Here is a 17,017-nt window from a genome sequence, read left to right as displayed (position 1 = left end):
AAACATTATTTTAGTATAGAACATACTTTCTAAAAGTAAAGTAATTTCACACACTGAAATCTGTTAGAATGGAAATAAGGTCATGCTGAATAGTAACATAAAACCCCCATGACTTTCAAAGTCCGCTTCAAATGAAATGTGATATACTGCTGAATAGATCTAGGAAAAACTAAAAAGCTTAACTAGCCCCAAATGGAAGGATTTCTTATACAAGATGACTTGTGTAAAGGTTTCCTTTCACATAGTACCGGTGATTCTGTGAGAAACTAATGTGAATGTTTTATTTAAGAATTCATCTTTTCATCGGGTCGTCACATTTTATTTAACACCTACTTTGTGCGAGGCTTTGTTGTAGGTGCTGGGGATACAGTGAAGAAAGACACAGTCCTGCCCTTGAGGAGCTCACAGTCTAGTGGGGGGAACAGATAAGTTGACACTGATTTTAAAATTATAAAAATTATTAGACAACTTTATAAACTTCTGTTGTCATCAAACAAACTTTGGGTGTTATGAATGGATGGTGACAAGGGACGATGTCCAATGCAGTGACAAACCATCCGCGTCAATATCATGTGACTTCTGCAAAGGCGGTGATATGGTTCTGAAAAAGAGAAAGGAATTGCAACATCAGAGTCCCGGGAAAATTGGCTCTGGAAGGTATTTAGTGCTTTTACAGATGATCATTAGCTTAATAGAAATCTGCAGCCCATTGACGTTTCAGTTGCAGAAACATACGTTTAAGTTCTATGTATTATTACATACGTTTAACTGCTAATGATATATTTTATTCAATATTCTTAATTCACCAAACAGATTAAGATGTGATAGTCACAATTAACACCGCAATTTGGAGAGATGAAAATGGCAATCCCACACATGTTAGTATTCTGCTCACTGGTAATGGAATTTTAATGTTGCGTGTTGCAGATTCAGATTCATTGCTCCCTGTGAGACAGATGGCACACAACCAGTTAGTGAAATGCTCTGACCGAAAGGCTTTTGCCGGTTGACAAAGATCCTTAAACACTTCATTTGTTTTCCGGTTTTATTGAGAAGTAACTGACATACATCACTGTATAAGTTTGAAGCATACAGCATGATGGTTCGATTGACATGTTGTGAGATGATGACCACAATATGTTTAGTTAACCTCTATCTTCTTGTATAGATACAACTAAAAGAACGAAAAAAAAAAAAGGAAAAAAAATCCCTTGTGCTGAGAACACTTTGGGTTTACGCTCTCAAGAACTTTCCTATATGTCATACAGCGGTGTTAGCTATTGTCATCATGGTGGTCACTACAGTCCTAGTACTTAGTTGCTTTAGAGCTGGAATTTTGTATCTTTTTACCAGCTTCCTCCAATTCCCCCCCCCACACTCTTCACCTCGGATAACCCAAGTCTGATCTTTTCTCTCTGTGCATGAGTTTAGGGTTTGTTTGTGTTTTTGTTTTTATAATCTACATATAAGTGAGATCATATGGTATTTCTNCTTTCCCTATCTGACTTATTTTATTTAGCGTAATGCCTTCAGGGTCCATCCATGTTGTTACAAATGGTAGGATTTCTTCATTTTAATGGCGAATAATATTCCATTGTATATACATATACCACAGCTTTTTTTTTTTTTTAAGATTTTATTTATTTATTTGACAGAGAGAGAGAGACAGCCAGCGAGAGAGGGAACACAGGCAGGGGGAGTGGGAGAGGAAGAAGCAGGCTCATAGCGGAGGAGCCTGATGTGGGGCTCGATCCCAGAACGCCAGGATCACGCCCTGAGCCGAAGGCAGACGCTTAACCACTGTGCCACCCAGGCGCCCCAATCCACAGCTTTTTTATCCATCCTATCAATGGACACGTAGGTTGTTTCCATGTCTTGGCTATGTAAATGATGCTGTTATCAACATCAGGTACAGATATCTTTTTGAGTTAGTGTTTTTGTTTCCTTTGGATATATTCTCAAAAGTGAATTGGTGGATCACATGATAGTTCTATTTTTAATTTTTTGAGGATTCTCCATACTGTTTTCCATAAAGGCTGCAACAATTTACAATCCTACCATCTGTTATGCCTTGTCTTTTTGATGATGGCCATTCCAGCAGGGATGAGGTGATATCTCATTGTGGTTTTGATTTGCATCTCCCTAATGACTGGCGACGTTGAGCATCTTTTCATATGCCTGTTGGCCTTTCATAAATCTTCTTTGGATAAATGTCTATTCATGTCCTTTGCCCATTTTTAAATTAGGTTATTTGTGTTTTGCCATTAAGTTGTATGAGTTCTTTATATATATTGGATATTAACCTCTTATCAGATATATGGTTTGAAAATATTTTTTTGAATTCCATAGGCTGTCTTTTCACTTTGTCGATGGTTTCTTTTGCTGTGCAGAAGATTTTAGTTTGATGTCCCACTTATTTTTGATTTTGCTGCTTATACTTTAGGTGTCATATTAAAAAAATCATTATCAAGACCCCTCAAGGAAATTTATTTCTATGCTTTCTTCTAGGATTTTCATGGCTTCAGGCCTTACATTTAAGTACTTAACCCATTTTGAGTTAATTTTTGTAAGTGGTGTTAAGTAGAGGTCCAGTTTCATTCTTTTTTTACATGCAAATATCCAATTATAATAGCAACAGCATTTATTTAAAAAAAAACTGTCTTTTCTCCATTGAGTATTCTTGGCTCCCTTGTCAAATGTCAGTTGACTGCATATGCTTGGGTTTATTTCTCAGCTCTTGATTCTGTTCTTTTGGTCTTTTTGTTTGTTTTTATGTCTCATGCTATCTTCTTTCTCAGGATTTCTTTGGCTATTTGGGGTCTTTGTGGTTCCATATAAATTTTATTTAGTTTATATAAAATGACTTTGGAAGCTTGATAGGGGTTGCATTGAATCTATAGATGGTTTTTGGTAGTGGTATTCACATTTTAATAATATTAGTTCTTCCAGCCTGTGAACATGGGATACTTGCCCATTTATTTGTGTCTTCTTTGATTTCTTTCATCAGTGTCTCATAGTTTTCAGAGTAGAGATCTTTCACTTCCTTAGTTAAATTTATTCCAGTATTTTATTGTCTCTGATGCTATTGTAAATGGAACTGAATTCTTTCTTTCTTAGAAAGTTCATTGCTAGTGTATAGAAATGCTACTTATTTTTGTATGTTAATTTTGTATTCTGCAACTTTACTAAACTCATTGTTTAGATCTAACAGTGTTTGGTCTTGCTCCTGATCTTAGAGAAAAAATGTTCAACTTTTCACCACTGAGTCTGATGTTAGCTGTGGGCTTGGCATATATGGCCTTTATCACGTTGACATATGTTCCTTCTATGCCTAATGTGTTAAGAGTATTATCAGGAAGGGATGTTGAATTTTGTCAAATGTTTTTCTGTGTCTATTAAAATGATCATACGATTCTTTTCTTTCATTCTATTAATGTGATGTATCATACTGATTGATTCGCATATGTTGAGCTATCCCTGCATCCCAGGGATAAATTCCACTTGTTCATGGTGAATGATCCTTTTAATGTACTACTAGTACAAGGATACCTTAGAGGTATTGAAGGTTTGGTTCCAGACAACCACAACAAAATAAATGTCACAATAAAGCAAGTCAAATGATGTTTTTGATTCCCAGTATATATAAGAGTTATACTTATACTATACTGTAGTCTATTAAGTGTGCAAGAGCATTATGTCTAAAAAAACAACGTGCATACCTTAACTAGGAAATACTTTTATTGCCAAAAAATGCTAGCCATCCTCTGCGCTTTCAGTGAGTCATAGCATGACTGCAGATCAGCATAGCAAATATGATCATAATGAAAAAGTTTGAAAGAGTGTGAGGATTATCAAAATGTGAGACAGAGGCATGACGTGAGCAAATGCTGTTGGAAAAGCAACACTGATAGACTTGCTTGATGCAGGCTTGCCACAAACCTTTAATTTGTAAAAATCACGGTATCTGAGAACTGCAAGAAAGCAAAGCACAATAAAATGAAGTAGGCCCGTGTTTTATTGGGAATTTTAGCATGTGTAGACATCAGGGATATTGGCCTTAATCTTTTTTTGATTAGTATCAGGATAATGTTCACCTTATAAAATGAGTTTCAGAATGTTTCTTTCTCTTTGATGTTTTGGGAAGAATTTGAGGATTAGTGTTAATTTTTTATATGTTTGGTAAGCTTCACCAGTGAAACCATCTGGTCCTGGGCTTTTCACCACTGGGAGATTTTTGATTACTGATTCAATCTCCTTTCTAATGATTGGTCTGTTCAGATTTTCTGTTTCCCCCGATTCAGTCTCCGTAAGTTGGCAGACAGTTATTCACAGTAGCTCTTATAACTCTTTAAGTTTCTGTGGTATCCATTGTAATGTCTTCTTCATTTATAATTTTGTTGATTTGGGTCCTTTCTCTTTTTTCCTCCATTAGTTTAGCTAAGGGTTGTCAATTTTGTTTATCTTTTCAAAGAAACAACTCTTAATTTGGCTAATATTTTCTATTGTTTTTCCTGTTCTTTATTTTATTTATTTCTGCTCTAATCTTTATTATTTCCAATCTTCTGTAACTGTGGGCTCAGTTCATTCTTCCTTTTCTCCTTCTTTAAAGTGAGAGGTTGTTTATTTGGGATTTTTCTTGTCTCTTAATGTAAGCATTTATTGCTGTGAACTCCCCTCTAAGAACTGCTCTTGCTGCATCCCACAAGTACTGGTATATTGCATTTCCCTTTTCTTTTGTCTCAAGAAACTTTTTTACTCCTTCTTTGACTTCTTTTTGATCCATTGGTTGTTCTGGGAAGTGTTGTTTAATTTCCATGTGTCCATGAATTCCAGTTTTCTTCTTGTTATTGATTCTGGTTATATGTATTTCTGGTTACATGCCATTGTGGTCAGAGAAGACACGAGGTATGACTTCAATCTTCTTGAATTTGCTAAGACTTGTTTTGTGGCCAAACATATAGTCTGTCCTAGAAAGTGTTCCGTGTGTGCTTGACAAGAGCGTGCAATTTGCTGTTGTCAGATAAAATGCTCTGCATATATCTGTTAGGTCCACTTGGTCTCTAGTATTACAATCTCCTGTTTCCTTATTGATTCTCTGTCTGGAAGACCTATCCATTGTTGAGAGTGGAGTATTAAAGTCCCCAACTATTATTGTATTGCTGTTTATTTCTACTTTTAGCTCTATTAGTTTTTGCTTTATATATTTAGGTGCTCCGATGTTGGGTGTATAAATACTTACAATTGTTATATCTTATTGATGTATTTACCCCTTTATATTATATAATGATTTTTGTCCCTTTTTACCACTTATAGCTTAAAATCTATTTTGTCTGATGTAAGCAGAGCTACTTCTGCTCTTTTTAAATTACTGTTTGCTTGCAATGTTTTTTCCCACCCTTTCACTCTCAGTCTATGAGTGTCTTTAAGGCTAAAGTGAATCTCTTATAGGCAGCATCTATTTGGATCTATTTTTTAAAAATCCACTCAGCCATTCTATGTCTTTTAATCGTAGAACTTAATCTGTTTATTTTTAAAGTAATTGTTGATAGGTAAAAACTTATTATTGCCATTTTGTTGTTTTTTTAATAGATCCATTGTTTCATGTTTTTTTTCTTGCTGTCATTTTTGTGTTTTGATGCCTTTTGGTACCAGTACACTTTAACTTCTTTATTGTGTTCCTTCGTGTAACTTCTACAGAATTTTCCCTTGTGGTTACCTTGAGGCACACATAAAATAGCTTAAATTTATAACTTATTTTAAACTGGTAACAACTTAACTTGAATAGAATTTATAAACTTTACACTTTTATTTTTCCTTTCCTTTACATTTTAGGTTACCGCTAATACAAGTTACATGTTTTATGTTTTGTAAAAACAGATTATTGTCATTATGGTTATTTTTACCATGTTCTTTTTTTAACTTTTAAACTAGGGTTTTAAGTGAATTATATACCACTATTACCATATTGCAGAATCTAACTATGACTTTATTTAATTATAATGTGTAGTTCACTAATCATCCTTAAGAGGGTTATTCTGAATTCTTTGACAGCTCCTAGATCTCTATTTCTTTAGATATTTATTGGAACTTTATTAGTTTCTGTTGGTGGTGCCATTTTTACCTGATTTTTTGTGATCCTTGATTCCTTATGTTGGTATCTGTGCATTTAAATAATTGGGCTCCTCTTGCAGACTTTACAGGTTTGCTTTGGCCGCGACAGCTCTTCACCAGTCAGCTCAGTTTGGGTTTCTCGGTGTGTCTGCTGGTAAAGTCCTTGGACAGGTGGAGCCTGCCATTCGTCCCTGGTGGGACAGGCTGAAGGCTGTACTCAGTGATGAGTTGGGTATGAATTAGGCTCCCTGCCTGGACACAGCAGGAGAAGTAGCTCTGTAGTTGGTAAAGCTCTATGTGTTGTCTTAACTCAAGCTGACCTGTACCCCAAGTTCCCTCACCTAACATGCCAGTGGCTTTGTTCTGCAGACTATCAGCTCTGCCTGCCTGCCTCTTGTCTCTCTAATGCTGCTGGGCTGCATAGCTTCCAGTTGTCTGTAGTCCTTCTGCTTGTGGCAAAAGACACTCTTTGGAGTGCCAAATGACCCTCTCAACAGCCCGTGAAGTTATGTCGCTGCTTCCTGGCCTGGACAGGAGGTGAAGAGGCACTGCAGGCCACTCTCAATTTCTCAAACCTGCTCTCTGCTTGGGAGGGACAGAGCTACCCTAAGTCTTAACTATGAATGAACCCCCCTGCCTGCGGAGAGCCCAGGAACTCTCCATGCCCAGCGTTGGCTTTCTGTCTGCTCCGCCTGCCCACCTCTCAAGCACCGCTGGGCCACACTGCTTACGGGGGTTGTCACCAGCCCTTCTGGACTGAGGGGGCTGGAAGACACTCTCTATAGTAGGTGAGGCTGTGACTTAGCTCGTCACCTGGGTGTGGGGAAACCAGGCTCCGGGGCTGGCAAAACTCCTTGTTTGAGGGTCTGGATTAGGCAGATTCGCACGCTGCCGAGTTCCCTAGTCAGAGTGCACCCCAATATGGTCGCGTGGATGAGTAAAACTGCTGGTTGGGATAACTAGTTGGTCATTGCAGGTATGAATTCGGTCTGCCAAGATCTTGTTGCAAGCCCCTCCCCGCTTCTCCATCAGTGATTGAGCCTGCCGATTTCCCTGCAATTTCCATGGTGTGAGATCAGGATAGGGACTCCTACAAACCACCTGCAATGCCAGGGGGAGCTGCTTGTCCTTTTCGGGTTCTCTTTGCTCACTGGAGGAACTGAAGGCTCGGGGGAGAGCTCTCCAGGTGGTGCTGTGCTGCCGTCAAAAGGGGCAACAGGGCCAACATGTCGCTGCCTCCCTTACGCTTGTAGTACAGTCTGTCTCGGTCTCTGTGGCACAGGGGGGTGCTTCAGCCTCACTCCTGTCTTCTGGGATTCTCTCAGTGGTGCCTTGTTCTTAAACAGTCTTAGTTGTTCTTCTTTTGGGGGGAGCAAAGTCAGGAGCAACCTGTGTTGTCATCATGGTGACATCACTCCAAACACTTCAGTTTTGAATTCATGAATCCAGACTACAGACCACAATCTCTGTTGTTAATTCAATCAGAGGATGCCTTACAGGGCTTTCTCCTCTTTCTCCTCTTCCTCCTCCTTCTCCTCCTCCTCCACCTCCTTTAAAGCAAAAAAGCTATGTACCAAAAAACCCTCTGGAAGGGCTGATATGTAAATGGAGTTAGACATGCAGCAGGCCAAATCATGGCCACTGAAATACCGCAGTGGAAAATTGATATGACATAATTAATAATGCTACATATAGGGTTATGTCAAGATGTAACATACTTGACAGCCCCAGCCCACAACAGCTGCCTTATAAAAGGATTTTACCATCAGATTACCTGCTTTAAGTGTTTTTCTTAGTAGTTTCTGTATTGACTCCTCATAAGTCAAAAACATCATGAATAGAATTTCATGTAATGAATGGACGCCATGAGATTTCTTCCACGTGTGTTGTTTTTTTCAAGTTAAAGTGTCTTAACTAGTTAAAACACCTACAAAATGTGTGTGAAGAAATGAAAACTCATTTTCACTGAATTTAGGCATATTAACCCAGAAGTAGAAGAACACCATTGACTAGTGCTACCGGCATTATTTTCCAGGCCTGACCCACTGAAACCTAGAGAAAAACAGTATCATAAGGAATCAGTAGTGAGCAGAACACACTGTCTTTTTCACTAACTACCAAGAACACTGTAGAAACTGTAATTTCTCACTTTAAAAACGCATGGTAAAAATGTGGGGAACTCGGCAACTCATCTCTGAGTTTTCTTGATTTTCTCTTGCAAAAGCACAAGCATGATTTTAGGACAAAAAAAGATTGTCAGAGTTTTATGATGTGCTTTGATAGAATAAAAGCCATCAGAACTGTGCAAACAGTACATCATAATTTTATTTCCAGTGGCCCCATAGGGACTTGAAACCTGTGGACTGAGAAAATACAACCCGATACACAGTGTTTCAGTACAAACCTGGCAGGAGCGTCATATCTCTGGACAGGACCTAGCACATAGTGGTTGCTGGAAAGATGTTAAGATATAAATTGAAGAGTAACCAGTCAGTGGCAGCGGTGAGTAGGGAAGGAGTGAAAAAGTGACAACAGATATAAAGGAAAGAAGACAAAAAGAGAGAAAATAGATGGTGTCCTGTAGGCCACTGACCTAAGTGTCAGTGTTCCCTTGACCTAGATAATCAAGTGTCCACATAGCTCATTAAATTTGCTGAAGATGAGCCTAAGTGAAGGAGACAACCGTCACCTTCGAAGGTAGAACTGAAATATTAAAAGACCTTCATAGAACAGGGAAAGTATCAGAAACAAATCACTAATAGTTGATGCAAAGCAGGACAGAAGCAGAGGAAAAGCCAAGAGACAAGTGCAAGCAGAAGAGAGTGACCAAGAATGTGCAATGACCGGAGGGCAACCTGCAAGTTATCATCTAACCCAGGAAAGAGGGTTGCTAATAATACACAGTGGACAACAGACTGAAATTGGGACTGTCCCGAACAGGGACATAAGGGCACTAGAAATAAGGCATTGGGTGTGTAACTCTAAGTGTGCTAGGAAATACTGGGGTCAGTCTGGGCGTTTAAAGTCATGTTTCGGTGGCCACTAGGGTTTCCTTTCATTACCCGTTGAGTCCAGACAATATTACCCTTTCCATTATGCCAAGTCATTACCAAGTTAAACCGCCGTTTCCAGATTGACTCCATTTTTAGATCCCAAGTCTCCCACTTTTTTCCAATTAGCACCCTTTTGGTTTCACATCACACTTAAGTTTTAGCTTCTGAGATGATTTTTTTTTCTATTTGACTGGAATTAGAACAATTCTGCTCGGGGCTTATCATTTAAGGTTGGCGTTAGCAGAGAGATTAAACAGATGAAAATAAAACATTAAAGTGACTGTACAAAGGGAAGAGAAAGTTAAGGGGAAATTTAATAATAGGTTTTAAGTACATGAAAGGAGTATACAGAGAGCACGGGGGCCATCTGTTCATTAATTTCACTGTCTAAGAGCAAATGAACCCACACCATAGAATGAGGGAGATAGATTACTTATCTCAGGAAGATTTAAAAACTAAGATTAGTTCTCTTCTAGCATTGGGGTGATTTCCCCTGAAGGAATCTAGAGAAAAAACAAGGGTAATTATTTAAGGTTCTTACCATCCCTAAGACACTGATTCTATGTTATAAAAATTACATTATCAACATATGTAAATGCATAATTTGAAATATACAAATGACGTAATTCTTATGCAGGAAGTTATGGTAGTGCTCACTTCCCGTCAGCATTTTTCTCAGTAATACAAAAAGCCAGCATTGTATTTATTATTTTCAGGTCACCTGTCTTGAGTAATGGACTTCTTATGAGGCAAACCAGGTAACAAGAGGTTTCTCTTTTTAATCTGGCTGAATTCTTCATCTCCCAATACTAAATCCTATTAGTAGATAATACTGCAAACATGTAGTAAGCCAACTAAAAACTCATGCATAGAAGTTTAATCCAGAGTCACACAAAGAAAGTGGTCAGATAATTGATCAGTGCAATTACTGCTTTTTGCAACTACACATACAGAGGCTTGTAGTAGAGATGGCAGAGCTCGAGCCCAAAGAGTTGAAGATTAAAATGTGCTACATCCATGAGAAAGTGTTCATTCAAGTCCACAGCAAATCAGGGTGCAAAATACTGAATCCAGTCCTTGAGTGCAGAGGGCCCATGGAAAAACGAGTACTTGTTTCTGAAAAGTAGTTTTGGATTCTTAAATTTGGTAAATTCTAATGTTTATATAGTATGTCCATTTTTGAAGCTCTAAGTTCTACATAGAAGTCTCTATTTTACTATTTATCCTATACTTCCCTTTGTAGAAATTGTACTGTTATTTTAAAAAATGTTATTTAAAACAAAACTATCATCAACTTACAACAATGCGGCAATGACTTGTCACCTGACAAGACATGCCACGCACCATGTCCCTTTAAAAAAAATACAAGGGAGATGCAAAAAGAGCACTTCAACTAGGAAAACAAAAAGGCCATTATTATTAAGGGCTATTTGGTTGAGGAATGACAAATTTCCGTTAAGTGAAAAATCAAAAAAATTTAAAAAACATTTGAAAGGTAAACTAATAACAGTAACAACGATCAAGCACTTAGAGTCTTGGGTGGACTAGAAACCTGCACAGAAGGACATTTTCTGTATTTGGCTTAGCTTCGCAGCCCGACTGCAACACCAGTGCGCTCTGGCGCTCATACGTTTATTGCCTTAATCGAAGACGTTCGCAGTGGCTTCTTCCCAGTATCCAGCTGAAGAGCCTTGCGAGACAGTCTTTAAAGGACCTTCCCTGTGAATTTTCTTCTTGACCATTCTCAATAGGTTGCGTTCGGGACACCTACAAAATGTGTTTGATTCATTATTTAAATGCTTATTTAATACGGACTTACTTGGACAAAGGACTAGTTTACTGAAAGTTCTCGATGCTGAGGTTAAATACTACTCCAGTTTCTCTCTTTCAAGGTGACTATGAACAGCTTTTGTGTTTTAATAGGAGGTTGCCAGCAATCAGCTGAGGTGTTTAACCGAAACATAAAAGGAGATCTGTGCCTACAATGTCTTCAATTCAGTGATTTCTGTCTTTGGCTCTATTGGTAAGGAGGCTGTGGAGTACAGTGGACGCTGCTGCCGGGTAGTATGAATGTCAGTATGGAAGGTGGGTTCCATAGCAACTGAAATGTTCACAAGCAGTTTAACCTTTCAGAGCCTCCGCTTTCTCATCTGTGAAATGGAAATAATAATATCTCTTGGCAATGGATTCTTATTTAGTGAGATTATATGCACCAAGGTCCTTGTCTCTAGTCAAACATCTATAATTGTCTATAAAGGTAGGGCAAGATAAAAAGTAAAAGAAAAAAGAGAAGGAAAAAGTACAAAGAGAAAGAAATCAATGTATGTACCTTATAACTGGTTGGAATTTCACAATGCTATTGTCTACGGTTCTAACATCCATACAAACTGTAAAACCAAATGTTTCTTGTAAGATTGGTGCAAACTCTTCTGGTGGCGAAACCCACCCCGAATTGCTGTGAGGTAATTTATCCTCTATATCGTGCTGCAGAAATATTCATCTTTGATTACAAAGCTCTGCCCAAGACCCTGCTTGTGTAACCGAATACATAGTATTTTCCCCTCAAATATGAAAGATTTTGAAGCCTGAAAAAGTCTAGCACCAAGTGTAGGATAAGGAACCCTCTAATAACGATTTGAAGCTGTAGACAGGCAGCCTACATTTTACCAGGGGAGGCTAGATGAAGGCCGTACTCCTAAATATCGGCCCTCTATATTTTGCTATTTGCTTCCTTTGTTTGTTCCTGTGTCCCTTGAGGAAGACAAACTGAGCAGGAGAGAGAAGGAGTCAAAGGAGTCAGGCTTGCAGTGTGTGCCCTAGGACCCTACATTGTCACATTCAGTGCTCCTCCTGGTAGGAGGTAGTTTCAGTGAGAGAGAAACAATGTTAGATCCGCCTGAGAAGAAATTACTAGAGAACTTCAAATTTAGGCTGTGAAACAGATTGAAAAATTCGTGTTCAACAATTTCATGTTTTAAGAACTTGGGGAGATGAAGACATAAACGCTGAAATGTGATAAACCCCAAATTTCTCTTGGGAAAGAAGATTGTTTTGAACCAAGTCTTCCTTTACCGTGGTTCTCTGTTCAGTTCAGAGACTGACATTAGCTCAGGAATTTCTTTTTTGTGCTATTTGGAGACAGGGGCTAAAAGCTTCGTTGTGAGAGAATCGTAGGTCTCTAGAGAAAAGAGAACTCTCTCGGCGGCTTTCACTGATAAGCTAATTAAACCAGAGGCGGGCCGGGCTTTTAAGGGAGCGTTAGCTATAGATCTTATGAAGTATTTCCAAGTCCCGAGGAGCCCCGGATTTAAGTCTTTCTACGTGGCTGTTTAGGAGCACAAGTTCTCAATCTTGGCTGCATGCTGGGGTCACCTGGGGGCTTTAAAAAAACACTGACACAACACCAGGGACTTGGATTTAATCGGTCTGAGGCCTGGCCTGGTCAATGGAAGTCTTAAAGGCTCTCCAGATGACTCTAACGTGTAGTCAATATTGAAAACTGTTTCGAAAGGTCTGCAGGCCCAGCTGGATGCAGGCCAACTGCTGGCCCCGTACCCACGTCACCTGAGTGGCTAATACGCTACAGATCCCGAGGCCCAAGCTTGCCGAGGCCTCCTGGATCCGAGTCTCCGGGCTCGTATCGCAGAAATGCGCACTGGGTGCAAATGCTGTAAGCAACGGATTCCCTTGTACACCAATCTGAGAAGCACTGCCTAAAGGAGTAGTAAAGTGATTGGTTAGCAATGTAAACACTGTCAGGTGTATAAAATAAAGTCTTTTTAAAAATGCTACCATTCCTCTGGTAAAAAGAGCACTGCCTTAGAAAGCAGTAATCCTGAACGACTCTTCCCAAAATAAAATCATTGTGTTCAAAAATTTCTGGGAATCACTGCACATTATATTCCTTGCTTAGAGCGTCACTGTGCATAAAGGTGTTGACATCCACAGCAAAGACTCGGTTTTACTGGAACTCAAAGTTTCCCAGCACAACATGAAGCTCCGTGTGAGTCTAGTAATATTAATGGATTTGTGTACTTGGTGGGTATCCATGTTCTCTATCTGTGGTTCCTTAACCTCCCTAACTCTCATGACCTGTCCACCACGCTTGTAGCACACATTCACGACTACATTCCCAGACACCGACGACATCAGAAACGTAAAACCCCAATTTACCTCCCGTCCTACCTCCTACGTACTACAAAGTTTCTTTAACCATTTTTGAAATTTCCCAACCACTAATCTGTTCATCTGCTCCAGTCCCTCTTGCCCCTTCTCAATTCTATTTCTTTACCCTCGTTCTGGACCTCACCTGAACACTCTTTAATGGCACCCCCAAGTTTCTCGCCTCTGTGCTCTTATCTCTGCTGCCACAAAATCTTCACGCAAGCTGCTTCCTCCATCTGGAACATTCTCTCTCCCCCTCCCTTGGCTAACGGTCCTTCGGATGTCCCTTCAGAGGCTGCTGCAAGCATTGCTAAGTTCGGGTAGGTCTCCCTTTATGCCCTCCCCCAGCATAACCATCACCATCCCGTTCCATATTGGCTTATGAGATTATTGATCTCTCCACTAGACTGTAAGCTCATGAACCCTGGGAAATGCACCATAGTGCTTCTTATTTGGTATTTGTTCCATAGCTCATATATTACAAATCTAATTACAAATAAAATATATATACTATATATATTATGAAATATATATATAGTATATACATAGAGTGTATATATAAAAATAAAAATATATACTATATATAATATATGTATAATATATATATTACATATGTATAATATATATATTATACTATATATACTATATATAACAAATGATGATAAGAAAGGGAACTCTTCCATAAATTGTACCCAGGACTTGTGTTATACTGGTATTTTAATCTACCTAAGTAATTGGATTCCTGTGTATTTCATTGCTCTTTAACTTCTTAAAATGCTTTACATTTGCGAACTAAGCACCCCACTGCTACTTGACAGAAGAATCAGAGGATGTGGGTAATGGATCAAGTGCACGACAAATTCTTGTATAACCAGGAGCTGATCAAAACTCATTTTAAAACTTCCCTTTTTTGGGCACATGTTGTGTTGGTCACTGGGTGTTATATGTAAGTGATGAATCACTAAATTCTACTCCTGGAACCAACATTACACTATATGTTAACTAGCTAGAATTTAAATACAAATTTGAAAAAAAAAAAGATAAACATTTAAAATAAACAAGTAAATAAATAAATAAATAAAACTTGTGTATTTTCAACAGAAGGTAAAAATTTAGATGAGCTACATCAAGATTCATTTCAGAACCGTTCAAAACCATAAGCACCGTGAGCCATGACACAGATACCTTGGAAAATTTTGGTAAAGGTAAATACACGTTTACCATAAAACCACGATCCCTATTCCTAGGTATTTATCCAAGATTCAGGAAAATATGTATGTACACAAAAACCGGTACATGAATTTTATATCAGCTTTATTCATAATTGTGAAAAACTCAAATGTCCTTCAATTGGAAAATGGATTAAAAAATTGTGGTACATACATATGACAGAATACTACTCAGCAATAAAAAGGAAAAAAAAACCCTACCAATGTAGGTTATAACATGAATGAATCTCAAATGCATTACACCAAGTGAAAGAAGTCGGACTCGAAAGGCTACATACTGTGGGAGTCCATTTATACAACATTCTGGGAAAGGCAAAACTATAGGAACAGAAAACAGATGAGCGTTTGCAGGAGTTTGGGCTTCAAGGAAGAGTTGGACCATCAAGGGAAAGGAAGGAACTTTTTAGGGTGATGGAAATGTTCTATAACTTGATTATGGTGATGATTATATGATGGCATGTACTTGACAAAACTCATAAAACCGTATGCTAAAAAAAAGAGAATTTTATAGAATGTAAAGAATGCGTTTAATACCCACCCCCCAAAATATTGAGGCCATTAGCTACAATATGAATTAAGTCTAAAGGCCAAGTGGCACTAGAGTTTGGTTTGTCAATTATTGAATTATTGCTTCAATATTTCATTGTTTCAAAAGAAAAATATAAAATAAATGTATTGAAGGATATTTAAAAGATACAAATTAAATGAGGTACTACATTTATTTTTAACCTATAAGACTGGTGAAGATCATTAAAAATAATATTCTCCAATGTTGGAGAGGACATAAAGATATGAATCACACCAATAACCTGAAGAGCACTCACCCTTGTTTTTTCAACATTTCCACTTCTATGAATATATCTTAAATAAATTATTAATAGAACTTGCAAAGATACTGCTTTAGAAATTTTTACCCTAATATTGTTTATAATTATAGGAAATCGAAGTGGAAAGAATCCTCTATGCCTAACAAAGGTAATGTTTAATTTATATGAATTAGAACTTTTTCAATGTAATTGTGTAATATCATATAGCATAGTGATTATGAGTTTAAGCTCTGAAGTGATAAATACGAAACATATTTGGACATGGAAATGGAAAACAGAAAAGACAATTCTGTGTTCTTATTTCAGAACTCATACCAGGTGTGTGACCTTGGGCAAGTTACTTAACCTTTCTATGTCTCTTTCTCTGTAAAACAGAAATAGTAAGATAAACTCAAATAGTTTCTGTAAAAAATAAAATGAGGGCGCCTGGGTGGCCTCAGTTGGTTAAGCATCTGCCTTCGGCTCAGGTCATGATCTCAGGGTCCTGGGATAGAGCACCAAATCGGGCTCCCTGCTCAATGGGGAGTCTGCTTCTTCCTCCCTCTGCCCCTCCCCTGCAGCTCGTGCTCTCTCTTGCTCTGTCTCAAAAAAATCAGTAAAATCTTTAAAAAAATCAAAAATAAATAAATAAAATATTTTATGTGTGAAGTTCATTGCAGGCACATATTAAGCTCTCCTAAAGATTAGCTTTTACTCTTATGCTTGTTATAAGTATTGTATTTATTGATCTGTAACCATATCTTTGATACACTGTTGTCCGAGCAAAAGCAGGCTACAGAAAAGAACATCCAGGAAGATCCTGTACTATACAAAAATCCACACATACACTCATTAAGGGGTCATCAAGGCTGCTTAAGAAGTGCTTCCAGGGGCACCTGGGTGCCTCAGTCAGTTGAGTGTCCGACTCTTGATTTCGGGTTAGGTCATGATCACCTGAGATGGAGAATGGCTTGGGGCTGAGGCAATGGGCTCTGCACTCAGTGAAGAGTCTGCTTGAGATTCCAACCCCCGCCCCCGCGCATGTGCACACCCTCTCTCAAATAAATAAATAAATACATCTTTTTTAAAAAAGGAAGAAAAAGAAAAAGTGCCCAGTGATTACTGTGGTGGGATATGGATATTTTTCATCTACGTCTGTTTTGCTTGCCAGACTTTCACATTTTAAACAATATACACAAATTACTTGTTTCTTTAATAGAAACAATGAAAAATTATGGTTGCTTCATAAGACTGTGAATGAGTTCATTGTTTATTTTCCTAGTTTTAATAAAATAAAATTTTACATTTTCTCTACCAAATATGTTCCTAGTGTCATGGTGCTCCTGATTGACTTTGAAGGCCTCCTCTGTAAGTGTCTCTAGGACAGCGCACCGTTCAGGAACAAGTCTGAGACAAGAGGGGAGTGAATGGGTAACTAATTGTGTGTGCATCAGGAATGATTTTTCAATCCATCATTGTTTTAGTCTCTCCTTAACTGATGACTGCAAGAATCACATAATTTAAAGATGCAGTCATCAACCCTATATTTATTCACAAAAATGAGATGAAGCATGTTTATACTCAAAAGTAATTTACTGAAAAGATGCTTTTATAAAAGGCCATTTAGATAGCTGAAAAAAGAATCTGGCTTTTA

General features: G+C 38.1%; 1 protein-coding gene across 1 annotated transcript in view; it reads right to left on the bottom strand.

Moving 5' to 3' along the window:
* Positions 1 to 7,011: 7,011 nt before the first annotated feature.
* Positions 7,012 to 17,017, bottom strand: part of PLPPR5 (phospholipid phosphatase related 5) — a 111,858-nt gene continuing 101,852 nt past the window's right edge. The window contains exons 7-10 of the mRNA XM_040626730.1: positions 12,720 to 12,877; positions 10,804 to 10,931; positions 10,464 to 10,515; positions 7,012 to 7,308 (exon numbers count right to left, since the gene is read on the bottom strand). Of these exons, the coding sequence (XP_040482664.1) occupies positions 7,012 to 7,308; positions 10,464 to 10,515; positions 10,804 to 10,931; positions 12,720 to 12,877 (635 nt within the window). The remainder of the gene's footprint in view (positions 7,309 to 10,463; positions 10,516 to 10,803; positions 10,932 to 12,719; positions 12,878 to 17,017) is intronic.

This window comes from Ursus maritimus, unplaced genomic scaffold (assembly GCF_017311325.1).
Source record: "Ursus maritimus isolate PB19 unplaced genomic scaffold, ASM1731132v1 scaffold_12, whole genome shotgun sequence".
In the NCBI taxonomy this organism is placed as follows: Eukaryota; Metazoa; Chordata; class Mammalia; order Carnivora; family Ursidae; genus Ursus; species Ursus maritimus.
This window is presented reverse-complemented; position numbering and strand designations above follow the sequence as displayed.